General features: G+C 37.3%; 2 protein-coding genes across 2 annotated transcripts in view; one reads left to right on the forward strand and one right to left on the reverse strand.

Annotated features, from left to right (window-relative positions):
- Nucleotides 1-1,191: 1,191 nt before the first annotated feature.
- Nucleotides 1,192-8,809, reverse strand: LOC307001718 (coiled-coil domain-containing protein 89). The gene is made up of 7 exons (XM_079618551.1): nt 8,493-8,809; nt 5,944-6,416; nt 4,852-4,982; nt 4,240-4,376; nt 4,085-4,161; nt 3,584-3,683; nt 1,192-3,501 (listed from the first exon to the last, which is right to left on the reverse strand). Exons 1-7 carry the CDS (start codon nt 8,550-8,552, stop codon nt 3,415-3,417), a joined length of 1,065 nt encoding a protein of 354 aa, XP_079474677.1. The 5' UTR covers nt 8,553-8,809; the 3' UTR covers nt 1,192-3,414.
- Nucleotides 8,810-10,960: 2,151 nt separating this feature from the next.
- lrp2a (low density lipoprotein receptor-related protein 2a) overlaps nt 10,961-27,198 on the forward strand; it is a gene marked incomplete at its 5' end in the record, with an annotated part of 105,124 nt that continues 88,886 nt past the window's right edge. The window contains 4 exons of the mRNA XM_079618450.1: nt 10,961-11,018; nt 24,184-24,297; nt 25,724-25,846; nt 26,121-26,237. Coding sequence (XP_079474576.1) covers nt 10,961-11,018; nt 24,184-24,297; nt 25,724-25,846; nt 26,121-26,237 — 412 coding nt within the window. The remainder of the gene's footprint in view (nt 11,019-24,183; nt 24,298-25,723; nt 25,847-26,120; nt 26,238-27,198) is intronic.

Consider the following 27,198-nt stretch of genomic DNA (forward strand, 5'->3'; position numbering starts at 1 on the left):
CCTGTCCTGGAATGATTATTTGTACGTTCCTTGTTTTACCCAATTTGTGTATTTTTGCTGCATCCATAGTCAGAATTACTATAATTATGAGTTTCCGACTAGTAAAAACCATCACAGCTTTGTCAAGCTCATAATTACAAGTTGGAAATTTGGAAATAGTAGCGGCTTCAACAGTTAAAGGTAGTTATTATGTGGCAACAAGAACGGATTGCGTTGAGGGTTGTAACACTTTAAAATAAGGTTTCATTTGTTAACATGAACTAACAATGATAAACAGCTAAAGCACTTATTAATCTTTGTTAATGTTAATTTCAGCATTTACTAATATGCGAGATCAAAGGTAGTTTCTGTAAAATGATTTAATGGATAACATGAACTAACAAAGAACACTTGTATTTTTATTAACTAACGTCAACAAAGATTTATAAAAACTGTTACAAAAAAAGTTTACGATTTTCGCATTTCAATTAAAATTCCATCAAATTGAATAATCCTTATTTGAATTAAATAATTGAACAATCCTTAATCAATTATTCAATTAAAATGTGTAAGGATTATTCAATTCAAATTGATGTTACTGAGATCACTATATGACTTCTTCAGATCTAAAATTGATGTTAATAAGTTAATTAAAAAACATCTTGAACGAGTGGCAATATAAAGAGTTTGCACAATATAAAGAGAAATGAGAAATATTATAGCAGCTTTTATGTTTACTAGTCGTGAATTTTTTCACATTTGTAAAATAATTTCCCACTATTTAGACATTACCCCAAAAAAAGCAATACGACAAAATAAAGGGCCTTGCTACACTAAATCAGTCCTTTTATCTGTTTTAATTTTAATTTTGAAAGTTACATACTACTAAGAAAATTAAGTTGTTTTAATACTTTGAGTATTTATCTGGAATACTTTGGCATCAGTCCATGCTTATGTCATTGTTACAATGTGATTTTTAAAATAATTTTGTAGTAAAATCTGATCTGGTGCTGGAAAAAAGGCTTAAACCTGTCTGGTTTGCTGGTCTCACAGTCTGACCAAGCCTGGAAAGTGCTCAAAACTTCTCTAAAATCAGCCACCAGACCAACTCACCAGCTTAGGCCGTTTTAAGATGTGTTTATTCTCCAGCAGGGATGTTCTTGATTGGAGAGATAGCTTACGATGGAGGATCACAAACAATCACGAAAAGTTGTGCTTTCATATAGTTTTTATTCATACTTGAAATGCTTTACATATCATCTAAAATAAATGATCTTAACAGTCAAGTCCTCTCTACATCAGTATTTTTGGAAAGAATTACAACTAGTAAAAAACAAGAGGTCACAGAAACAGGGTCATTCACACCATTCCAGTGATTCCCATATAAGGCAATTCCAATATTCACAGCACTTCTGAGGAAAAAGATTGTCATGGCATTTGGGTTATGAACCGCCGACCAGGTCAGATGCGTACATTGGTCAGTTATGGCACGGACGCAAACTTGCCTCAACTTGATGTGATGTATGAAATGGTGATACGGACTACGACAACATGCAGTTACGAGAACACAAAGGAATCCAGCGTTTTGACCGCAACCTCACAGTCATTAAAACTCACTCAGATGATATAAGGACATGCCACTTGCATACCTAACCTTAGAGGTTAAAGATCTGAGCTAGTCTCAGGGTTCACATCCCACAGAAGGACCATCGTTTTGGAAAAAAAAGAGCTCTGCTTCATGACTAAATATACCCAACTTAGGACTAAAATATATTTAATCGTTAAATGCAATGCAAGATGCAATTAAAATGTGTCTTTGACTAGTTAACTTAACATGCTATCAGGGATGAACATCTATAAATCATCCAGATGCTCTAAAACATATATACAGATGCAAACCAGATGACCATATACAATTATGCTAACTACCTTTTATCTGATCACATATTAGTTCAGGAATGATGCTAAAATTACCACACTAAAAATTACAAAGAGCACGTCAATGTGACAAACTTTAGCAGAATACTGTAATTTTGTGCTGACAAACTTTGCAAATGCAAAAGATATGTTGTTGTTGTTATCTGGACAGAAGTGCAGTTTCATGGAGGGATACAGGGTGAACCAAAGCATGACTTCAAGTGCTGGTAGAAACTGGAAGGTGAACATTACACTTCTAAGTGCAATATGGCTTGAGAGCTTTTACTACACAGTTGAATGATTGTATCTTCTCAGGAATGAGGCTACATATAGAAGAGTTCAATTTATTGCATATACAGATGAGCATCAGATGAGCTGGCATGATGATTAAAATGGCATGATGATTTAATTTTTCAGTTTGTTCCAAATGTTTGAAATTACGCAGATGTATTTCTTTCGTCTGAAGAACAAAAGTATATTGAAGACGATGAAATCCAAACAACATTGGAGTCCATGATTTTTACTGTATAGACTTTTTTTTTCTCTCCAAAATACATATTTTATTTCAAAATACAACTTTATTTCAATGGTCCACTTTAGAAATTCTAGAAGTAACACTATAAGTAACTTGGCAACTACATGTCAACTAACTCTCATTAGAGTATTAGTAGACTGTCTGCTTAATATCTGCTAACGCTTTATTCAGATGCTCCCCAACAGACATTATAATGACTATAAGTAACTTTGCAACCACATGTCAACTTCTCTACTAACCCAAACCCTGAACCCAACAGTCTACTAATGCTCTAATGAGAGTTAGTTGACATGTAACTGCAAAGTTAGTTATAATTAGTTGAATGTCTAAAGTGGACCATCTAAATAAAGTGTAACCATATTTTTTTGTGTTATAGCAACATCAGGGAGAGTAGTAAATAATGAAAATGCTCTTTTTTGGGCCAAACCTTTCCTTTAATTTTGAACATTCTAACTCTATCTGATAAGAATTATAAGATGTAATCTTCTTGGTCGGAGAGAGCTAAAGAAAGGTTTAAAATTCCATTCAAAACATTCCAAATTTGTTTAAAATTCCTTTATTTGAAGGCAATATTTGATTGGAATTCAAAGCCTACAATGATCAGTGATTTCTCAAATAATCATGTTCAGGCGATTCTCTAATATTCACGACAGCTCTGCCATCAAGAACCTACAGTATGCGATTAAATCACAGGTGAAGTTTAATTTTTTTTTTTTTTATTTCATAGAATCACAGTTCTGCCAAAACAAGCTATTTGCGAACTATCAACAAATCCACTTTTTCCTCCTCACAGAAGGACATTACACTACTCTCTACTAATGGAAGACGTTCTCTTAAGAAAAATCTCACTTCATCCTTGTCTTCTGGTTCATTATATACAACCAATCCAAGTGCGATGATCCAGCTCAGCTGTCAGTGAATGAGTTTAGCTTTATAATGACTGACTTTTATGGTAGAAATGCACTGGAAATGGGATGGATGGCTCAGATGACCATGTGGCGAAGTTTGCAGTTTAAATCCTTCTCCTTTTCAAGCATTTCACTGCTGTGCTTTTTAAATGCCTCAAACGCCTAAAAAGTGTGAGATGTAAAAACATTGAGATGCCTTCGACACCAAAATGTCCAATGTACATACAGGATTTTTTTAACAGACCTTTTTCAACTCATTGCAGGTGTCCTCTGCCCTCTCTAAGGCATCCTGTAGTTCCTTCACCCTTAACTCGCTCTTCACGGCTGATGCTTCCTTTTCAAACCTGATGAAAAAAACATGACCAAGACAAACTGAGCCAATAATGCATCGTTTTATTTTCAATTTCCAGTCGGCTCATGTTATTCAGAAAATATTCGAATGCTCGGGTAAGATGATGTAAAATTATAACTGCCTTCTGTCTGTGCAGTCTTGACTTATTTGCTCGCTTTCACTTTTATTCTCGTGCACTGACTCATTCGCTAAGCTGAACAGCCAATCAAAATTCTCTCTTTCACGACACAGATTCAACATGCTGGATCGGCCCAAAAAACCCAGACAGCGGTGAGGAACACACACACTCACGCTCAAAACAGCCCAACATTAGTGTGTCCTGGCCTTTAAAGTCCATTGATTAAGAATACAAATCTTTATAGACGGATTAAAAATGTGTTTTGAGATTCATACCTGTTCTCTGCCTCTAGTCTGCTTTTCTCCGCTTCATGCCTTTTTCTCTCCAGCTCCTGGATTTCAGATTGCTTGTCCTGTAACACGTTGCATTGAAATCATAACGTCTCAATCTGAAAATATACAGTGAAGTAATGTTTCATGTCGAATCTTACCAGAATAACTTTTCCCCGCTGTAAAGAGAGATCAACTAGCTCATCCTTTTCCTTCATGAGTTTCTCCAGTCTCTCCTGGGTGTCTGTCTCTCTCGTTGATTCTTTTTCCTTTGTTTGTCTTAGTTTGAGATCCAACTCTGTCAGAAAGAAATGTGTGAGGTGTTTAACAGTGTGCCAGTTAGAACTAGTTAAGAGACAAGTGTTCAAGCTCAGGGTTTGCCCACATCTAAATTAGTGTTTCTCAACTCAATTTGTTTCTGACATTAATTAATTGTTTTATTATATAAATTTAAACCGAACACTGTAGAGTTTGATTAGATGCACAAACTTTGATTTCAACAACAAATATTTCTCATATTTTCTCATTAATAAGAAGTTGATATGCCTTATTGTTTTCTTAAACTAACATGATTTTGTTAGTTGCATTTTAATATTTGATCTTGTTGTCATTTTTCCCACAAGCCTATCAGAAAAGACCTGCTTTTTGGGCTGTGATCCACCAGTTGAGAACCACCATTTTAAACGCTGTTTGACTTGTTTTGATCTGCAAAAATTACAATTGTGATTCTTATTCCTAGAATAGTTAGTTTTGGTAAACTCCTGGATGCGTACCTGCACACATCTCTACAGCGTTCTTCAGCTGTTTCTGTGTGTCGCTCAGTTCGTTCTTCAGAGACGCCTCTTTGATCTGATGGAGGTTGATCAGTTCTTTCAGTTTAATCTGGAAACCTGTCGTTTTCTCCCTGTTGGGATAATACAGATTACTGACTAATGTACTTGTTTTACTTATGATATGATATAAAGTAAACAATGATAGTCCACATTTTCAACGGCCATAGTTCTGGAAATATATTTCCCATTCATTTCTCCATATGCATAAAAAAAAAAATCAATAAATTGTACTAAAAAGCAAGAATATAAGAAAATTGTAAAACAAGACAAAGGTGGATCTCTCTTTAGGATTATGAATATCTATGTTACTGAAGTTTTTATGAATATCTATGTTAGTGTAGTTTTACCAGGAATTTAGCAATATTTTTTTTTATAATTGTAATATAATTGTCCTATTGTGCTTTTTCACGTTTTCTACTTTTTTTTTTAGTGTGTATTGTTGCTTTTTGAGCGTGAAAAATGCAACGTTTTCAAAGTCCCTCCAGCAGGAGTTATTATTGTTGTTGGTCAGACACACCTGGATTAATCAGTTTGGCCAATCCTGGCAGACAGGAAACAAAGGACCCTGCTTAAGTTCAGGAAGTAGTGCAGCTGTGCATAGGGCCTATATTCCTCATTTAAATAATTCCCGCCTAATGCATATGCAAAAAAAGGGGCGAGACTTGGTTGAGTTGAGCTGAGTTAGTAGTGTGTTTCAGAAACATGCTGGAAGCGGCTGACCAATCACAACACACTGGTCCAAATGACCAATCAGAGAACATTGTGCTGTTCAGAAGGAGAGGCTTGATTGAGACAGAAACTAAACCGAGTGTTACTGACAGACTGGGAAGACAGGAGCTGCAGGAATGTCAAATGTGTGAAAAATTATGTTTTTGAACATTTCAAGCATGAAAAGACTGTGAAAGAGCACAATATTGCCTCTTTATAGTGAAGTTATCATTAAAAATATATTTGTGTTTGTTTCACTATTGAGAAAATGACCAATGATGTTTTTACTTTCAAAACAGATTAAAACTGTGAACAATTTCTTACTGATACTCCGTCTCTAGTATCTTATGTTGCTCTGCCAAGTCCTTGAGCTCTTGGGTCAGTTTGAGGATCGTCTCCTCTTTTTCTTGCACTTGCTCGCTGAAAAGCGTTTCATTTTCCTTTATGACTCTCTCGTTCTCTTTCTTCAGCTTGGCATTCTGACTTTTGTACTCGTTCTTGAAGTTGATGAGCTCTCTGTGGTTGGAGGCCAGGTGCATGAATCTCTGCTCCAGCAGTGCCGATTTCTTCCTCTCGTTCTCCAGCTCCACCTGCACGTTGGCTCTCAGGTTCTCCAGCTCTGTGTTGATCTTCTCTAGAGCCTGACAGCGCAGGAGCATCTCGTCCGCTCTCTGTTTCAGGATGCAGATGAGAGTAGACTGCTCGTCGATTCGTGAACGCAGCACTTCTGCCTCTGTCCTCTCTTCCTGGGAGAGACTTCGGAGTTTCTCCAGGGCTTGGTGCACATCGTCCATATCCTTATAGGAAAGATTAATTAAAGGGTTAGTTCACCCATATATGACTTTCTTCTATCAGCCAAAACAATCTGAGTTATATTAAATAATATCCTGGCTCTTCCAAGCTTTATAATGGGAGTGAATAGAACCTAAAAATAGATTTTAAAGCCCCAAAAAAATCTAGGAGGTTAATAAAGGCCTTCTGAAGCGAAGAGATGTGTTTTTGTAAGAATATTCTCAGGGTGTCAAACAAAAAGGAACCAGGAGCCGCAACCAGTATATATATATTTCAAATAAATATGTATGTGAAGAGAGTTCTGTGTGTGTGTTTGTGTGTACACTTATTGTATTATAACAGATTTACCAGAGTATAATTCAGCTCTGGTATTAGGAAAGTGTGACTGAAGAGTTTCCATGGATGTGAGACACAAGGACAAGAAGCGAGGAAAGGAAACGAGGATGCACAAATTAGAAATGAGAAGCACCCATTGTGGATCCACCTTTCTGCCAGTCCAGCAGTAAATGGGAGGGAGGGAGGGTCACACCCAACTGTTCACATCTCTTTGCTACTATTATTGACACAGTTGTGTGCTAATGTAATAATAACTATGGGTATCTTTGTTTAGGTCTCATTACTAATGTTTTTATTTTTATGTTTTATATCTACCCTTATTTACTATTATAATTATTTTTAATAGGAAAAATAAAATTCCCTCCTTTCTTGTGACCTGTAGAGATGGGAGAAACGGATCTTTTCGAAACATTGAATCAATTGAACCAAAACTGTTTTGAAGCTCTCGGAACGCCAGACGCTGGTGACGCCTGCTGGTCAGTACGAAAACTCAGCCATAACATTTTATAAACCAATTGCAAATGTTTTATTGAAAGTGTAACATATTAAATACAATTAACAAATAATCTAATACCATTAAATATGAAGTTTCGGTATAATATGTGTTATTTTATTAAATGGTTGTTATTAAATTGTTCTTGTTTTTTATGGAGAGCTTTAGGCCCAAAACAGACAATTGACTTAAATTCTTCCTTTTTATTATACAAATGTGTCGACAAAATGTATAAACTCGGCTAATCGCTCCTAGCGGCGAGCCATTGAAATGTCTAAACAGTTATGACGTCACGAAGCCTTTACTGACTTTGATCACGTGACTTTGATACGAGCTCCGAATCACTGGTTCGAAACAAAAGATTCACAAAGGTTTCGAAACTTCACCACAAAGCACTAGTGACCTGAGCATCACCTGGTTTTATTGAACACAATACGCCACAATCAGTCTATTGAACACAATAAAACCACACTGGAATACACAAGGCAAGCAAGAGTCAAATTATAGCTAGGCTATGATGGCAGATTTTAAATGACAGGTTGTTGGGGCAAGTTGTCACGTGTTTTAAATATATAGGCTAAGTATTATGTTACTTACAGTATAATATTTATTAGCCAAAACAATAGTTTGGTATTTTTGTAAGTTACACTATACATTTCTGCTTGCTTTATGCATTATGCAATTTATTTTTGTGACGCCACTAAGGCATTTTATCACAAAAGGTCAATGTTTGTTATATATTAATTGTTTTTTTCCCCTCGAGTAATAACGTTATCTCTGGGAATCTTCCAAGTCTTCAATGTGTGTGTGTCACCGAAACTGAATCGAAGAGGAAAAACCATATAAAATATAACATAAACCAATGAAAAATATTCACTGGTGTAAAAATGTGACAACTAGCCCCGATATGTTTTCTCTACTGACGACTACTGGTTTTAAAAGCTCACAAACTGCAAGTTGAGTATGATGTCTCAGATATTATGAAGCAAAACCTTAAATTCAAGTGATTATATTCATAATAATGATTACAAAAATGACGTAAAATCTAAATTACAAAATACGACATCGTTCCGCAATGAAATGCACCACCAGTTGCTTTGTTATTGCTTGAGAGAATTATGGTTCAAACTGCGATTGTATCACAAATACAAAATCAATACAGTCGCTAATCGATCATAAATACAGAGATAATAATGCGTGTCAGTTGCTGAAATGGGCGTTTTGTATGAACGTCACGCGCTCTCAAACGTACCTGTTTAGTGTCTATGATCATCGTTTTAAGGTCTATTTGGATTGTCCGAGGAGATGTCATGTTGAATCTTTCAAGGTTGTGTGTTGCAGAAGAAGAAGAAGAAAAAAACAGGTTTCTTCACAAAGGCGTCTCAACCGCAATGAGCCGCAGCAATCCGACGGTTGGTGGCTATACAAAGTTTCGCCGGTTGCCCCTAGCAACAGTCGAATTCTGTCGCGATTATTTCGCGTGTTTTTCCTCTTATAAATTTGAGAATGCAATTCAGTATTTCAAAATTCGACTTGCAGTGCGTGTCGCACTGTTGATCCAGAAATGTCTATTTAGTGTTTCCCCCCTCAGGTTAAGCAAAAATTAATAAATACAGGTGTAGTGCTCGAGTATTAGCACTAGATGTCGCCATGACTCTTCTTTGAGTGTAGTGTTTGAAGATACTGGTTCGGTTGGTAACACTTTATTTTAGTGTCCTTGTTACGTTACATGATGTACTTACCATAGTAAATACAGTAAATTATGCATAATTACATGCAACTAACCCACAACCAAAACCTTAATCCTACCCTAACCCCATAGTAAGTATATTTTGCTAATTAATATTTCTCAGTACTTTAATACAGGCTATAATTACAATGACACCTTAAAATAAAGTGTAACCGAATTTTTGTTTTACACTTTTGCTTTAGGTTAATAAGATGGGTAAATAACAAATAATTATTTTTAAGGAATGATTTTGATTAGCTTTAAGTTATGCATTTCAGTTGTAGCTGCTTAAACTGGTTTGCTGGAACTTGGTTGTTGTTTTTACAGTGGTTTTTATAGTGGTTTTGAGCACCATTCAGGTCAGACTGAGAGGCCAGCTAAGATCTTCAAAACATCTTAGGCTGGTTCAATGTTGTTTTTTTCCTCAGTGTGAGCTCATTAATTTAAAAGTGAGAATCACATTAAAAGTTTTGCACATAAAAGACTCACTTTCATACACCAAATCTGCAACTACTTAGTTTTGGCGCAAAAGAATCACCTATTAGCCAAGCATGAGATCTTTGACTTGACTGAGTGACTCCCTATAGAAACCTGCTGACCTTAAGTAACACATTTAAAACAGTGTTCTGCATTATTTTAGTCTTGGCTACAAAGCTGAAATGACCTACTCAGCCTATTGAGAACTTTTGAACTTGTGCTCGGTCTTGGGGTTATGCATTATTATAATGAATAATAATTTAGCCTGTTGCAGTATAGGCTATATTAGAAACACAAATTAAAACAAAGTTGTTCTAATTCTTAAGTCTAAATTAATTTGTTTAAGGAAGTGGTAGACCATGTTTTTTTTTCTTCTTCTTTCTTTTAATGTCCTTTGCCAAATGTTGGTTGATGCCTGTTATCCCTTCAGGAGAATCCAGGTTAAGATGGTAGCTGTCTTTTGTAACATAGTTAGTTTTCTAACTGGTTTAAGCAAGTCATTAACTGTTGCAAGCTGGTCATTAGGTGGCTGATAACCAGCTTAATTACTCGCCCTCATGTCTTTCCAAACCCTTAAGACATTCATCTTCAGAACACAAATGAAGGTATTTTTAACGAGATTTATGTCCCATCATTGACAGCTAGACAGATATGCAACTACCACTTTCAAGCCCCAGAAAGACATCATTAAAGTAGGCTAATCCTTGTGACTCAAGTGGCTTAACTTCAGTTTTATGAAGCGCCTGGGTGCTTTGTTTGGGGAGAAATAATAAGAATAATTTACCAATTTATTTACAAAATATTAATCTCCAACACGCGTTCACGCAACACGCATGCGTCGCTGTGCTCTCTTGAACAAGTGCGCATGCGTGTTGTGTTAATGCGCGAGTTTATTATTATTTATTTAACGAATAGTTACACACGTTATATGTTTTTTCTATAGTAATAACTATAAATTAGCCATAATTACATGCAACTAACCCTAAACCAAACTCTAATCCTACCCTAACCCCATAGTAAGTTGCCTACATGTAGTTTTCTCAGTACTCAAATGTTACACTGTAACAGGTTGTACCGCCTGACATAAAAACAGTAAAAAAAAAAAAAAAAAAAAATGAAAAGGAAATAAACACTTTGAAATGTTATTTAGCAACTGACACTTTGTTTAAACACATTGTTCATTACTCAGAAATATGTATTGCATCAGTTTTTAAAAGATAAAAATTACATTTTGAAGCGGTATTTTTCAATGAACCCAAATAGTTCTCATACTGTGACTGTTTCGCAATCCACACATTATGTAGGCTCGTCAATGAGCTCAACAGGTTGCTGGGAGCCAGTGAAGGATTTGATCCTGTGGGTCGAGCTGAGGGGGAGCGAGCGTCATGTGCACGCCCTTTTTCATCAGCCCGGGACAAGTGAGTAAGAGCCACTTCACTGCATCTCAGTCCCAAGAGCTCCATCTGTCCGGCTTCATGAGGGGCTGGACACACCAGCCGGGACCGTGCGTCACGATGCACCTACAACTACTCCTCATTATAACTTTATGTGCTCTTCATTGCGATTGCCAAGGTACGTTGCTACTTTTATTAACTTATCTCGTATCATATTTGTTTTAGATATGATTTAGTGCGTATAATTTCTAACAATAGACATAACGAGCAAGTTACTCCGCAGAATATCACAAGTGTTCTGGTTTAATTGTGCTTCAAGTGGGGAAATGTAGCTACTCTTAGATTCTCACTGAAAATAAACAATCGCTTATTTATTCCTGGGAATAACGGTGTAATCTAACGGCATTGTTATTTATGCATACTAGAATGAACGGCTTTTCGCTCAAAGCAAAGTCAGAATCGTGAAAACAAACACTATACGTGATAAGTGTATTTAAAAAAAGTTCCAAATGGAATTGTCGCACAAAGCCTCCCTCAGACAGATTTGAGGTTCTCTTAGAACTTTTGCATGGGCTTTGGCGTTGCTAGGTAACAGAGACGAGCATGTGACTTGAAGACAATCTCTAGCAGACCCCAAGCTGCTGGTACAAAGCAAATTCACACACATTTCAGCGCTCGGGCCTGTTTCTAAAAAGACTTAAACAGTCTGCTGTGGAGTTTGAGCCGTGCGTTTTGCTGCATTGCAGTCGGTTAATCAGTTGACAGGCCAACAGTTCCTCTGGTGCTAAAGTGTGGTTGCATGGCTAGAGCTTCTCGAATTGTAATCTGCTTTCTTTTTGACCAACCCTTAGCATGTAAGCTTCTTATGTGAATCAAGCAACTAATTACTCTGCAGCTGCCGCTCAAGATGACCATTGCTTGCTTCGACACTCTAGTGAAAATTAGCTTAGGATGACTTCATTGAGTCTAAATCACTGTAGATTCTCTGTGTTCATTTGCCAATTTTGTTAATAGGGTGAATTAGGATGTTTGCATTCAAAAAAGTTGAGCTGCCTGCATTAAAACCAGATGATTGAATTTAATGTATTGTGACCTCGAGGTGTCAAAATCGCATCTTCTCACAGTCTTTTGGGAATTCATACTGCTATGTATCAGGCTTAAATTTGTGGCCGTAGCCTTGATTGATCTCCTCAGAAATGCGAGCCAGGAATGAGTTCCTGTAATCCAGCTTTATTCAGCATGTGTTTCGGAGGAAATGACCAAAAGGGTCTCGATGGAGGGGGACAGGTTACTTTCTCTAATCCGCTGAGCTTCACTTCCTGTTGGTTCCTCGGGCTCTCAGTTTCAAACCCAGGGGTCAAAGGTCTCAAAAAGGTAGTTACTTATTACCTTGTTTTACATGATGCATTTTATTTTAAACTTGGACTTCTTTAAAAAAAGCTTTGAGTTGGCACAATTTAAACGGTTTTGACGCCTCATCTCATGGTGTTTGTTTATTAACCAACTTGTGAAACCGTTCAGTATAAATTATTATTTACAGCCGTGTGTTACTCATTGCCTGCGAATGTGATGATGCTGGCGATTCATAACTTGTTTTTTTCAAAAGCTACTATCATTAGTCACGTATTAGACATCTTTGGATCGCAATGATTAATAGGACGCGTTCACTCAGTGTCACATTCACCAGTGTCATCTCACAGTCTTTTTTTATTGTGTGCAGCCAAAGCGAACAATGATATCTCATTCAATAGGCCGAATCAGACGTGGACCAGTGAGGGCCTCATGAATGATGTGTAACAGGAGGAAATCAGCTTGATGCTGGACAGAGAGGACCTTATCTGAACCTGACTGTCAGCAAGCTTTAAAGTGCATCACTTTTGTATTGGTCTTCTTTTATAAAGCGCAACTGTAGTTTCCAGAAGTAAAAATCCCATTCATTGCCTCCATAGTGAAATTAAACTACCTCTATAATCTATATATTTAATTATTTTCGCAATAAACCCCCATATTTTATATCGTTGAGGAATGTAAACTATATTATCACCTGGCAAGTTTTTAAAAGTTGTATATAGTAGGACTACATCCAACTTTATCTGCATACTTACAGTGTACTCACATAAAGCAATATTCACTATAGAGCAAATATTGGTTGTGTGATTGTTTATACCGTCGCAAAGTGTTAACAATATTATCACACAGGTCTATCTTAACAGTTGGATATATAAATATATGTATACAACTTGATCTTAAATTTGGATATACTTATATATTCAACTTGCTTTGCGATTATACATTAATATACATAATAATAATGATAATACAAGCCGCACATATTACATTTTGCGACAATAAAAACAATCACTAAGTCAAGATTTGCTATAGTATATATTGCTTTATGTGCGGCTTGTATTATTATTATGTATTATTAATGTAAATAATCGCAAATCAGTATAATAAGTTGGATATATAAGTATATCCACATTTTTCAGCATACACACTCATGTAAACCGGTTCTATAGCAAACCCTGGCTGCGTGATTGTTTATATCGTTGCAGAATGTCAACTATATTTTCACACAGGTCTGTTTATACAGCTGGATATATAAGTACAGTACATTCTATTTTATCCGCACAAATTAGCCGGTAATACACATTACCGCTATTTAGCAAATCTCGGCTGCGTGATTGTTTATACTGTTCTGAAACTATATTATCGTCGAGCTCATCTGATAAATGTGACTTAGGCGTGAAGACATTTTCTGTGAAACAGCTTTAAAACACTTGTTTAAAAAGTGCTGTGCAAATAAATTTGACTTGACTTGACTTGACTTGACTTGACTTGACTGTTATGTGTTATATACCATAGTTTATAACTTCCATTTTCAATTCTGCATTAGATAAGTATATTTTCAAATATTTTTTTGCTTTACTTTCAATGCACTTTTTGTAATTCATCTCAGAGCTGTTCTGGTTTGGTTCAAGGGTTAGGTTCTTCTTCTTTAAACCCAGCTAGCAATTTTGCGTTTAAAAGACGTCTAATAGCCGTCCAAACACAGTCAAGACGTCTAGGCTAAAACAAGGCAAAGTTTGGGCAGTGAGTGAAAATTTAATAGACGTATAACCGTCCATAGCCCAAGAATAGACACACAGGCTACACATAGAACATGACAAAGAAATGAAACAATCACTGTTATCTTTGCTTACATGACAGAATATCATACATCTCGCAAGTTATTTTAAATTCTTTTTCTATTTTATATTAAATTCAAGGTTATTTTGGCTTGAAGTGGGTTACTCATAGCCGGACTATATCGGGTCTATAGTTAACCTGTGAAATGACGGCTATTGCTTGATGGGATGTAACTTAAAACATACTAAAAGTTTACAGCTATGGTTGTGAAAATGTGTCTATGGCTTTCAAATTGTCTTTGTTGATTGTTCTAGAAAGAATTGCACGTCCCCTTGATGCATGTTTGGTGATCATTTCGCTGTGTAGGTTTATTATATGAATGTGTGAACAAGCTAAACAAACAGTAATGACGTCTGCATTTTGAACAGCGAGAAAATGCCGCAATCCCATTTTTCCTGTTATGCAACGTGCTCCTTAAACCTCACACATGCGTCTGGGCCTTTCCGGTGTAAGTCCTTGAGCAACAGGGCTGCTGTATTAGAAACAGGAGCAGAAGTTAACACAGTTGGCACTAATGAAGACTTCTAATCCTCTCAGAGTAAACAGCACCCTCAGTGGCCGTATTAGTCACTGCCGCAGTGCCATCAGAAACATGAGACGCCTGTGTGTTGCTGTTGGCGTTTGACTGCATGAGACTGAGTGCATTGCAAATCATTGTATCTTACGAGAGATACCCAGAAATGATGAGCTTGTGATCGTTTACTCATGTCATTCTAAACATGTATGGTTTTCTTTCTTCTGTGAACAGCGCAAAAGAGGATATTAAAAAAAATGTCGTAGTAAATACATGAGAGGTGAATTTCAAATGAAACAACTCAATTTCCAAGGCACTCACGTGGTTAGGCATAAAACACCTTTAATAAACTGGGCTAAATCATTAAAAGTGTTGATCAATGTGTTTCTTCTTGACACAGTCTTCTTCAGGATGCACATCCATTGTTCACACAAGTATTCTTTAAACTATTAACAAGCAGTGGATCATCAAGACAGCTGGTTAACCAGTGGCTACAACCAGCCAACTCCTACAAAACACTGTAGTAACTTTCCAATGGTTCAAATAAAATTAATAATAACAATGTTGTTTTGGACTCCGCTGTCTTTCAAAACAGCTCATGTTGTGTCCCAATAAAGTAAATGGTGATATATTTAATTTATAGTTAAACCAAAAATTCCAAAGTTAAAAATAAGTTATTCGATAACATTAGTTAATGCATTAAGAATTGCGAGCTAAATACAGTGGTATTTTAGTATCATCGAGATACTATTATAGTTGTTGTTCATATTTTAGTTAACGTTTTAGTCATTTTGTTGTGTCATTTTTATTATTATTACTTTAAAAAAAAAATATGTCTATTGTTTTTTATTAATTTTAAAGTTTTAGTTTATTTAGTTTCAATTATTTTAGTCTTCATCTTCAACTAAAGGATAAATGTTGCTTGGGCAACTACCTACGTTTTTTTTCTTTTCTTTTTTTTCTAATATTTTATTTCACTTCATGTTTATTTTATTTCAAGTATGATTTATGCTCTTAGTTTTAGTTAACTATAACAATAATAACCCTGCTAAATGCATAATACGTTTACAGCATTTATTAAACTATAGGTTAATGTTAATTTCTGCATTTACTAATGCATTTTAAACATCTATTAATGAACAATAAAGAGTATATTTATAGATTCAACTTATATGAATAAATGCTATTTTTCTTTTACACCTTGACATGTTTGCCTATAGATTTGACACATCTGTTGGACATGCCAATCGGGCACAGTTATCTGCCAGTGCTGATTATTTCAAAATCGGCAAATCATTTGTATGATGTTTCAGTCTCACATACAGCTAAATTCATTGTAAAGTTTCTAACGGGAGTCAGCGGTGCAGATCTGACTGGTTTAATAGGCTTTCCGACTCTATGTTTGCCTCCTTTCCACTTGCGGCCAATGCCAAGCCGCCTTCGCGAACCAGTAGGCCCTTTCTCTACGACTGCGAGCCAAAGTCAGTTGTAAAGCAATTGACTGCGTTCAGCGTCGTGCATTTCCATATGAAACGGGCTGCGGCACTCTGCTCCACGGTATGGCCGGCCAGCCTTGGCACTGGGCTTTGCCAGCCATTCCTGCGCAGGCATTCACTCCGGCCGCCCCCCAAAACAAGGCGGCATTGATGAAAGAAGCGGCACCTCTCCCATGGCCCCCGCGGGACTGGAAAGAGATGTTTTGGGGGGCTAGTGGCTGGCAAGTGCCTTTAGTTTTTTTTTTTTTTAAAGGAAAGAGGGATGGCAGAATGGAGGAGGATGGGCTCCGGGGGCCTCTTTTCGGCTTTCTTTCTCGCAGGAAGCTCTACTGTATTCCCCCATTCTGCTATCCGTCTCCATCGGGCCTTTTGGCGTGCTGACACTTTCAGTTATGGGGCTGCAGCCCCGCCAGCCAGGCCATTGTGCCATTGTGGTCTCACAGTGGGGTCTAAGCCTTTGGGAGGCTTCATTCTAATGAAAATTCCTCCACCGCACTCTCTTTGTGGCCTGACGTTGGCGCGTCCTTGTTTTTCTCCTCAGATAGTTTTGGGGATTCTTGCCTGCTGAGGGTTTAAGTTGGCTAATTAGAAAAGACATGCCCAGAGAGGAGACGGGGATGGAGGGGGGCAAAAAAGGAAACAGAAAACGGAACAAAACAGGGTAAGCAAAGACATTAATGACGGAAGGAAAAACAAGCTCAGACCCATCAACAGGAGGACGGCATTTGCATAATACAAGCCGCTCTCCTCACAATGGCCAGCCGGCCGGGGACAATCGCATAACTGTTGTCATTCGTGCAATCTTAGTTAAGACGTCCAAATAAAAGCCTTTTAAAGACACCCCAGGAAATTACGGGGCTAAATGCTTGGTTTTGTTGAGTGCAGGAATAGGATAGGCCTGCCGCTGTTCACTTTACCTGTCGGTTTTCCCAGTTGCTGATACTGTCAGGAAACACTGGCTTTATTTGCGATGCTGTCGGCGGATAGGTTTCGGCTCTTGGCAAAGGTTGTTAAAAGCTGTTTGGCTAATGTATAGCTGATTCATAATGTTAAAATGAGAGAAAATAAATAATCTGAGAGAGAAAATCAGTGTTATTTTAGGATCATTAACATACTATTATAGTTTTTTAGTATTTTGGATTAGATTTTATTTTTATATTTTGTTTTCATTTTAATGTTAGTTTTGTTTATTCATTTTGTATTTTTTTTCTATCATTTTTAATATGTCTATACAGTTTTTATACAGTTTTCTTTTAGTTTAATTTTTTTAAATAATTATTTACCCTCATGTTGTTCCAAACCTGTAAGACTTTCGTTCGAATCCATATGAATTGAGCGGTTTAGTCTAACATTTCTGAAGTGACACGATCGCTTTATATGATGAATAGATTTAATTTAGTATTTTATCCACATATTAACATTGATCAGCGAACAGAAGCTGAAACCGACCATGCTTGACGCATGAGCACGAACCTCATTGGTTCTTGCTGAAGCTCAAACATGATGCGTAACATGAGAACGAGCCTCATTGGTTCTTGCTGAAGCTCAAACGTGATGCGTAACATGAGCACGAACCTCATTGGTTCTTGCTGAAGCTCAAACGTGATGCGTAACATGAGAATGAACCTCATTGGTTCTTGCTGAAGCTCAAACGTGATGCGTTCGTTCTTGACTAGATCGCTTTATATGATGAACAGATTTAATTTAGACTTTTATTCACATATAAACATTGATCAGTGAACATAAACAGAAGCTCAACCGAACCTGCTTGACGCAAGAATTAACCTCATTGCTTAAGCTCAAACGTGATGCGTAACACGAGAACGAACCTCATTGGTTCTTGCACGTCAAGTAAACATGCTTTAGCTTCCATTTACCACAACTGATGTGTGAGTTGATGAAAGTTTATATGAGATTAAAAGCCTAAATTTAATCTGTTCACTTTTTGATGTGTCAAAGTCGTAGTTGCGTAGCTGTCAATGGAGGAACAGAAATCTCTCAGATTTCATCAAAAAGATCTTCGTTTGTGTTTCAAAGATGAGGGAAAGTCTTGAACGACATTAGGGTGAGTAATTAATGATAGAATACATTTTTTTGGGGGTGAACTATCCCTTTAACTAAGAGAAAATTAGAACTGAAATAATTTTTTAAATATATTTTATATTATTTCAGCTAACGTTTACTTCAAGTAGTTATTTTTTTAATGGTTTTTAGTTTTAGTTAAAGGTAGGGTAGGTAGGATTTATATAAAAACTTTTTACCAAATTTGATTAAACTTTCTATATATATCAATGCATAATTAAAATGTAAGTACTCTGATTAAAAGAGTATAAAAATCGAGTGACTCTAGACCGTTTAATCTTCATTAAACACAGCTCATTATTTCCATTCGGGACGAATCACAGGATTGGCTTGCGCGACTGTCACTCGACGTCGCCATGACTACCGCCGTTATTACTGGCTCTGCCCACGTGCGCGCAGTCGCGCACCCGTTTTTAGGTGGGAGTGAATGGAATTAATGAGCTGTGTTTAATGAAGATTAAACGGTCTAGAGTCACTCGATTTTTATACTCTTTTTATCAGAGTACTTACATTTTAATTATGCATTGGTATATAAAGACAGTTTAAACAAATTTGAATAAAAGTTTTTTTTAGACAATTCTGACCTACCCTACCTTTAACCATAATAACGTATTTTGTGTTTGTGTGTTATTTTGAACCTTGGCGTTTGCGGAAACGGCCGATCGCTGATGTTTAAAACTCTATTACTTGCGAGCGGGTGTCAGTAAGAGCGTCTTACCTCCCAGATCCTGTATATGCCAATTGTCTACCTGTGCGTTACAGACGCTGCTGAAACCTCCGGGATCATGTCCTACCAACAAAGGGTTCCTTTGAGCGAGTAGAGCAGCAATTTTATCATTAGTAAACTGAGCAGGAAAAAGGCTCGTTTCCCAATTGGCTGCCGAAGGAGTTAAAAAGGAAGCCCATTTGGCTGGCATGCTTTAAAAGCGTTTGCTGTGGTGTTTGGTCTAGACCTCTCGCTATGAGGAGGCCCTCGCTGAGCTTTTAGCGCCGCGGCTCAAGCGCAGAACCCCGTGGCCTTCTGGCAGAGGACGAAATCCATTATTAAAGAGTACATCACAGGGAACGAGGCTGATAAACTTCTGACTCATACATAATAAATGCTCTGCTAATACAACATTTGTTTTGCAATGGCACAGAACCAACCGGCTGTCTACTATGATATGATGTGTTTTTTGTCTAAATTATTATTTAATGAGAGCAATATTTTACCTGCATACAGAAGCACTCGAGTTTGTTACACAGCACATTAAAGCAATAGTTCTCCCAAACATTAAAATGTGCTCAATGCAAACTTTTTTTTTGTGTGTGTGTGTGTAGAAAAGACAAGGAGAATTTTGAATATTTGTCTTTTTCAGAGCCTGACAGTCATTGTGACTGTGAACTGGTTGTTTATGGCATTTCTGGATGAACTATTCCTTTAAACACTTCCAACCTGCCACGTCTCACAACAAGAGGGAGTTGTTCCTCCATCCATTTAGAGATTACTTTGTTGCACTGTAAGACACATTTTTTTGTCAGTCGGATGTCTAAACATATTACTTCAGATTTTTAGCAAGGTTACTGGCCGGCTAAATGTCAACGATGACCTCATGATGTAGTTTAGCCCAGTTCTCAGTTTCCTATTGGCAGGCGGAGTATGTGCTCGAGTTGTCTAACTGAGTCACATGAGTTTCCTGAAAGGCATCAGGTCAGATACGATTCTTGTTTCAACCGATCCAAACAGCCAGGCTTCATGAAAAATGAAAATGAAAAACCTTTTTGTTCATGATAATTTATTGAGGTTGAAGTAGTTCTCTTACGTAGAGTTCTCTCGTACTGCGTCGAAAGAACGCTACGGGAAAGATATTCCTTTGTCGAGATTGAAGCCTAAAATTAATCCTTAATTTTGTAATATTGTAAAACGCTTTTCTGAAGCATACAACCTAGGCGGAGCAATACAGCTCACCCATTGGCTGCTCTGCCAGAAAAGCACAGCCTATGCGAGGCCAGAGACGCTGACCAATGAGGACGCTTCGCGCCCTTCTGCGTCACCTCCCGCCCAAACAGGCGTGGCCTAGGCCTATAAATACGAGCATAGCTGTCTAACACGGCGATTTTCGTCAATGAAGCGACGCAGCGTGGGCACGCACGGCCATGAGACGCAGTACTCGTTCCCTCTCCTAGAGAGAACCGAGGTTACGTTAGTAACCGAGTACGTTTTCACTGTTCAAAATGCTTTCTTTACTCGTCTGAAGGAGCTTTTTGTTTGTCGGATCATTATCATTGTTTAGGACTGTGAGTGTGGTGTGGATCAGCGTTAGGCTCTTGTTGAGATCCAGCAAATAGATTTTACAGTCAGAATATATATAGAATTGCATGATATAAACTCACAATTATTACTTTTTTCTTAGAATTGCATGATATAAACTCACAATTATGACTTTTTTCTCAGAATTGCGTGATATAAACTCACAATTATTACTTTTTTTCTTAGAATTGCATGATATAAACTCACAATTATTACTTTTTTTCTCAGAATTGCGTGATATAAACTCACAATTATTACTTTTTTTCTTAGAATTGCATGATATAAACTCACAATTATTACTTTTTTTCTCAGAATTGCGTGATATAAACTCACAATTATGACCTTTTCTCTCAGAAATTGTGAGAAAGTCATAATTGTGAGATCAAAATTCACAATTATCTTTAAAAAAAAATTATTCCTTGGTGGAAACAAGCTTCCATACCTTGGATATTAATAATAAAAAAGAACTGAATTTCTTTTTATTAATTGCTTTTAATATAATTTTATTGAGAAGTACAGTATACCTGTGATGAGGTGTGTTCTCTGACCTGACGTTTGATACTATAATAAATAAGTATAATATAATTATTTAAAGTGTGTGTAAAACATTTAATGCTTCCTTTTGTGATTATTTTATGTTTATTTAAAATATATGTACACAAAACTGGCTGCCACAATACTAGGGTGTCATGGATACAAGGGTTGTGCTATGCAACTGGTAGAATGTTTAGGGTGGTTGTTTTTTGTGTGGTTGCCAGGTTTTTGCTACAACTGGTAGTGTGTTTTTGGTGGTTGCTATGGCCTTACAATACAGTTAGTAGAATGTTTTGGGTGGGTTGCTGAAGTGTTGCTATGTAATTATTAGAATGTTCTGTGTGGTTGCTAGAGTGTTGCTATGCAGTTGGTAGAATGTTTTTGGTGGTTGCTTGGGCGCTGCCACACAGTTTGTAGAATGTTTTGGGTGGCTGCTAGGGTGTTGCTATGTAAGTTGTAGGATGTTGTGGGTGGTTGGTAGAGTGTTGCTTTGCAGTTGTTAAATTATTGGTTTATTAATTACCGGTAATGGTTACCAGGGTTTTGCTATGCAGAATGTTCTGGGCGGGTGCTAAAATGTTGCTATTAACTGGTACTGTGGAATGTTCTGGGTTGTTGCTAAGGTGTTGCTATGTGGTTGCTTAGTGTCCCAATTTCAAATCTAATATCTGTGATATTTTGGTATCTAGATTTCAGTGTGAATTTAGGTCAGCCATGTGGAAATTGTAAGTTTGGTTACTTAGAAAAGGTAGTTTAACAACAAAATCCCATGGAAATTTGTAACTATTTTATATTTCAGTGAACATGGGTGGTTAATTTGTACATTTTTGCAAAATCTACTTACAGATATGTTTAGGGTAGGACCTTCATGCTTACTTTTTTCTCAAAATCTAATTTTTTTATTTTCCTATGATTCACATCATACGGATTCATATGAAATCGCCACTTCATAAAATACTTACACTTTCCTATGAGATCGGGTTGGTTTAGCACCTTATCTTAAAAAGTTGGTTTCAGGGATCATTCCGGTGTAGCACAAACAGTGCAGGATAAATTATACTAGGAAGTTTATTAAAGTTTCTAAGTATGACTAAACCTGCCCTCAGAGAGCATGCAAAATAAGATATATTTTTTTACCCTTTTAATGGTTTGCTTGACAAAAACATTATACACGAAAACTGAAATTATTGGTAGACATTTTCATTTGTTGAATTGGACCCATCAAATAATTATGGGGCATTTAATTGTAAGAATTTGACTCCTGCAGCTTCTTTTTGGTAATATCACATACGTTTGACCAGCAGACTGTGTGTGTGTATGTGTGTGTTTAGGTAACTGGTGATAAGACATACTCACTCACCCACTCTCCAACCCTCCAGCCCTTCACCACGTCATTCCACCTTGCATCTCCCTTTGCTCTTGGAATTTGGGTGTAAGGGCTACGGTACCACCCGGTACCGATATTTATCCTAATTACATTTCTGACAAGGAACAGCATGCACCATTCATCAGTGTCAGCGAGAGACAATCAGAATCCCACATTCCGCTCGTCCGAGCGACGGCCCTGACGGAGAGCTCCTCGGCTGAACTATGCTGATGGTGTCGATATGTCCTGGAGCCTGTCGGGGAAGGTAGAGGGGTGGTACCTTATCTCCTCAGATGTCACTCACAGGGAGAGATCAAAAGGAAGGGTTGAGATGAAGGAGAGTTAGTGCCTGCTCGTCGACTGGCACGCTTGGCTCCGCTAGCTGTCAATTCGGTTGTCTAAATGCTTCATCAATGGCATGACACAACCCCATGCACACTTGAAGACTTGTGAAGTGCACTCACTGCTTTTCAGAAGTAATCACAGAGGGGTAATGGGTGATGCATTGATTTAGCGGATTTCACAGGCCTGATTTTCGGTATCTAAACATCATTTAAACAAGATGTACTCAAGAAATGAAATTTTGATATTTGTTTACAGAGAATGTATTTTGAATTAAGATTATGTTTTGAGCTATTTTTGGTTACTAAATTATTGTCTATTTAAGACAAAACCAAAGGCAACAGTTTGCAAATGGGGTAATACAAACGATAAGTTCTAATATCGTATTAAATTTTGCTTAAATGTAATTTAATTTTATTACTAGGATGTTTAGATACTGGAAAACAAGGCAAAAATAAGAATTTAGTTTTAGAATAAGTTTTGTGGCTTTTGGCCAAGAAGAAACATTTTCATTTCTCAACCTCTTACCAAATTAAATGGTAATTTTGCAATATTGCATCTAATTTTTAATGACGTCCTTGTACATTCTGTGAATGCCAGGGAATATAATTTTATTTTAGACTAAATTTAAATGTTTCATCTTGATAAATAAACGTGGGAATAATAATAATAAGCTTCTCTGATTTACTTAGCGTACTAGGGTCTCATTTTGTTACACATATGCAAACCAGATTTTGTTAAAATGTACAAAATAAACAATATAGCAGATTTTAAAATAAATGAAGTATAGTTCAGAAATGTAAATTCAGAGTACAATATATAAAGAATACAGTCACTTAAAAAAAATGACGGGGTATTCTATTATCATTGTTATAAAGAGAACAATATGCATTTTTACATAGTTAACAAGGATGCATCTAAATTAATTATTCAAGGAATTTTCAGAGGCGTTCTCATGGATCCTCAACATTGATCATGCATCATCCATGTATCATTGCATTGCACGATTGCATCTAGAACGGTCAGAGGTCTTTGGATCAGTTTATGTACAGAAGGGCATTGTCAATGTGGGGGGAGATCTTTGAACCTTATCTTGTGTAGTAACTCCTGCAATGTTTACATTATTTCTTATTACATTACATTATCTGGACTTCACAGACCCATCATGGTCAGGTTTTATGATCTGTGGGAGTAGATCTTCCAAGTCTATGTGCAAGAGCCTTGGTTGCTATCTGTTGGTCAGCATTGAGTAAGCCCGTACGCCTGATTGATGAATGTGGGTTTTTCTCCCCTTTTTAAAAGCTAATGGATGCAAAAGGTTCAGGCATCTGTCATTTAGACCTGGCACAATGATAGGGCAAAGCTCAGGTAAGAATGTTACGTATAATTAATGTGGGAAATTATGCTAGCGTCCCTTCAGGAAAAAGATGTGTTTATATATATATATACTGTATACAAGTTGTTAATATTTATGCGTATAGTTATTCATTTAGAACAGATCGTCACAATATCTCGTCATTTTCTGTGTAGGTTCAGGTTGTGAGGTTGGGTCTTTCCACTGTGGGACAGGCCGTTGTATTCCAGTAAGCCAGAGATGCGATGGCACAACCGACTGCTCGGATAGCTCAGACGAATTTGGCTGCCGTAAGTAACTCTTCCAGACAATCACAAGGTCACACTGAACACTGATCAAGAGTGACAAGTGTGAAATAGAGCTGTTTAGCTTGTAATCCATAAACCCGGAACAGCATTAGCATTAGCCATGTGTTCCCTCAAGAATTTAAAATGGGTTTTTAGAATAGGTTTTGTTGACTAATTTTTTAAAATGTAAAAGTTATGTTTTTTATACATCATAAATTATGTAAAGTCATAAAACATGAATTATAGAGCCTTTTAAAACATAAGTTGCTCACATGTTAAATAAGAGTAAATTAAGTATAATAATCAGACATTAATGAATCGATTAATTTACAGAAGTTATTACTAAACACCTGTGCATGAAGTCATGAACGACTGATGTGCGACGGATGTTAGTGCACTATAAGAAAATATTTTTCGAAGTAGTGAATAAAACAATGATTGAGTGAACATTTTTTTCTACACCCAATTTTTTTCAGTGTATGGTTTTGGGAAACAATTGTGACTAGCTAGTTAATTTCTCCAGTGATGCATCGTATGATTGTAGTTAAGCAGCGAATTATGTCGTTGTATAGTAAATTCAGCCCAGATCTGATCTGATCTGATCTGATAGTATGCAAAGTTTACATACTATATACTTCAGAAATGGTATAGATAGTATGCTATTCTGAACAACTCTGGACCAATAAATAAGTAAAACATCCAATTGACCGTTCGCATAGACCCGCCCCCCTTAGTTACTGTCACTATGCCCGACAAGCTACGCCGCTCTCACGCCACACCATGTTCTCACGCAGTGAAAAATTCATCGCGGAGCAGAGAGGACACTGACAACACACTGACAGACAGGACAGACCAGGTTACTTTTCGGTTACTTTTGATATTAAACATATTAAACAAAGTCATATTGTTCATATGTTTCAAATTTGGTAATTTTTTTAAAGAAATTTAAACAATAAATACAGTTTTTTGGCTCTTTAATGTGTCGTGACAGATCGCTGTAGAGCATCAGTTAAAGCTGCTCGTGAACCGATCATCTCTTCCTTCTAGTTCATTTATAGCATCAAATAAACATGAATGAACATAAGAAGGAATGTTGTTTTAACCGCGGAAAGGCATCAGTACATTTAGTTTTTCAAGTTCAAAGTCTCCCATGTTAATCTACGAACTCTCCTCACTACTTTGTTCGACAAAATGGCGGATGGCGAGGTATGATTGGTCAGATCACCTGTCAATCAAAATCCCTGCGAAGGGTCAATTAATATGATCAGAAAAGTCAATTTTTTGGCATGCTTCTTTCTCTGTCCATGTCAGTTCTTACATTCCTCTATTTATGAAATCTGTCATGGAATTCTGAGCTATTTGAAAGGAACCCTTGAGCTCAAATCTCTTCTAGCTTGGTTAACAATGCCGTCTCATTGCGCTCCTCCAGCCCAGCCCACCTGCGAGAGCGCTCAGTTCCAGTGCCTGAGTGACGGCGAGTGCATTCCTCAGCACTGGGTTTGCGATGATGAGGAGGATTGCGAGGATGGCTCCGATGAAAGGCAGCACTGCCGTGAGTACTCCTTATCTCTCTCCCTCACTTTCTGCTTCCATTTCAATTACGACTGTCCGTCAGAGCTGAGAGCTCCATTGACTCCCAGCAATGTACCGGGATGTAATTTCCGTCATGTCGGAGAAACACGATATCTCAGATGTGCAAGGCAACAGTATGAGAAACAACAGGCAAAGCGTGCATGTGTCGTAGGGAGAGTATCCCGCTTTAGTGAAGATGAGGACCACCCAGCGCACTCATATTATAATCACGTCTCTTTGATCTTTGCTGGCAGCTGGCAGGACGTGCTCCGGTTCACAGTTCACCTGTACGAACGGGGCCTGCATCCCGGGAGGATACAGGTGCGACCGAGTACCTGACTGTCTAGATGGAGCAGATGAGAGAAACTGCAGTAAGTATTCTGTGTGTGTGTGTGTGTGTGTGTGTGTGTGTGTGTGTGTGTGTGTGTGTGTGTGTGTGTGTGTGTGTGTGATGGGATTAGAGCTAAATATATCTCACAGTCCTGTTGTACCATTCAACAGGGTTTTCCAAAAGGTCTCTTATGCTCACCAAGGCTGCATTTATTTGATCAAAAATACAGCAAAAACAGTAATATTGTGAAATATCATTACAATTTAAAATGACTATTTTCTATGTGAATATATTTTAAAATGGAATTTATTCCTGTGCTCAAAGCTGAATTTTCAGCATCATTATTCCAGTCTTCAGTGTCACATGATCATTCAGAAATCATTCTAATATGATGATTTGCTGTTAAAAAAAACCAAATGTTAAAAACAACTGATCATATTTTTGTTAGCTTATTCACCGTATCCCCCAGAGTTAGATAAGTCCACACATCTCCGTGCGTGCCGTAACTGTCTGACGCACCCACCGCTAGCCTAGCTTAGCACAAAGACTGGAGGTAAACGGCTCCAGCTAGCATACTGCTCCCAATAAGTGACAAAATAACGCTAACATTTTCCTATTAACATGTTGTGATTTGTATAGTCACAGCGTGTACAAATAACAAGGTCACATGTGACACAGCCATCTTCTAACCGTATACATACTGGGAACTATATTCTCAGAAGGCGAAACACTGCTACTTCTGCGGAGTGATTTGCTCGCAGCGCCTGAGAAGCGTGGTGAGGAGACGAGAGTTCGCTCAGAGTGTTGCGCTAATCACTCCGCAGAAGTAGCGAAGCACTGCTTTCATCACGCACGGAGATGAGAAGGGTATGTGTGGACTTATCTAACTCTGGGGGATACGGTGAATAAGCTAAAGTCCCAAAAAGTCAGCGTGTTCCTTTAAAGCAAGTAGTAAAATACAGTAAAAGCCTATTTTTTCATGAAATGAACAAATATAAGAT

Source organism: Phoxinus phoxinus (genome assembly GCF_949152265.1).
Source record: "Phoxinus phoxinus genome assembly, chromosome: 7".
Lineage (NCBI taxonomy): Eukaryota > Metazoa > Chordata > Actinopteri > Cypriniformes > Leuciscidae > Phoxinus > Phoxinus phoxinus.

What these genes read in the sequence shown, in the direction of transcription:
- LOC307001718 (XM_079618551.1), bottom strand. Translation starts at nt 8,552, where the DNA reads ATGACATCTCCTCGGACAATCCAAATAGACCTTAAAACGATGATCATA. An exon ending in CGCTGTAGAGATGTGTGCAG is followed by an intron (nt 4,377 to 4,851) that starts GTACGCATCCAG and finishes TCTTTCTGACAG; the next exon opens with AGTTGGATCTCAAACTAAGA. An exon ending in AGCGGGGAAAAGTTATTCTG is followed by an intron (nt 4,162 to 4,239) that starts GTAAGATTCGAC and finishes AACGTGTTACAG; the next exon opens with GACAAGCAATCTGAAATCCA.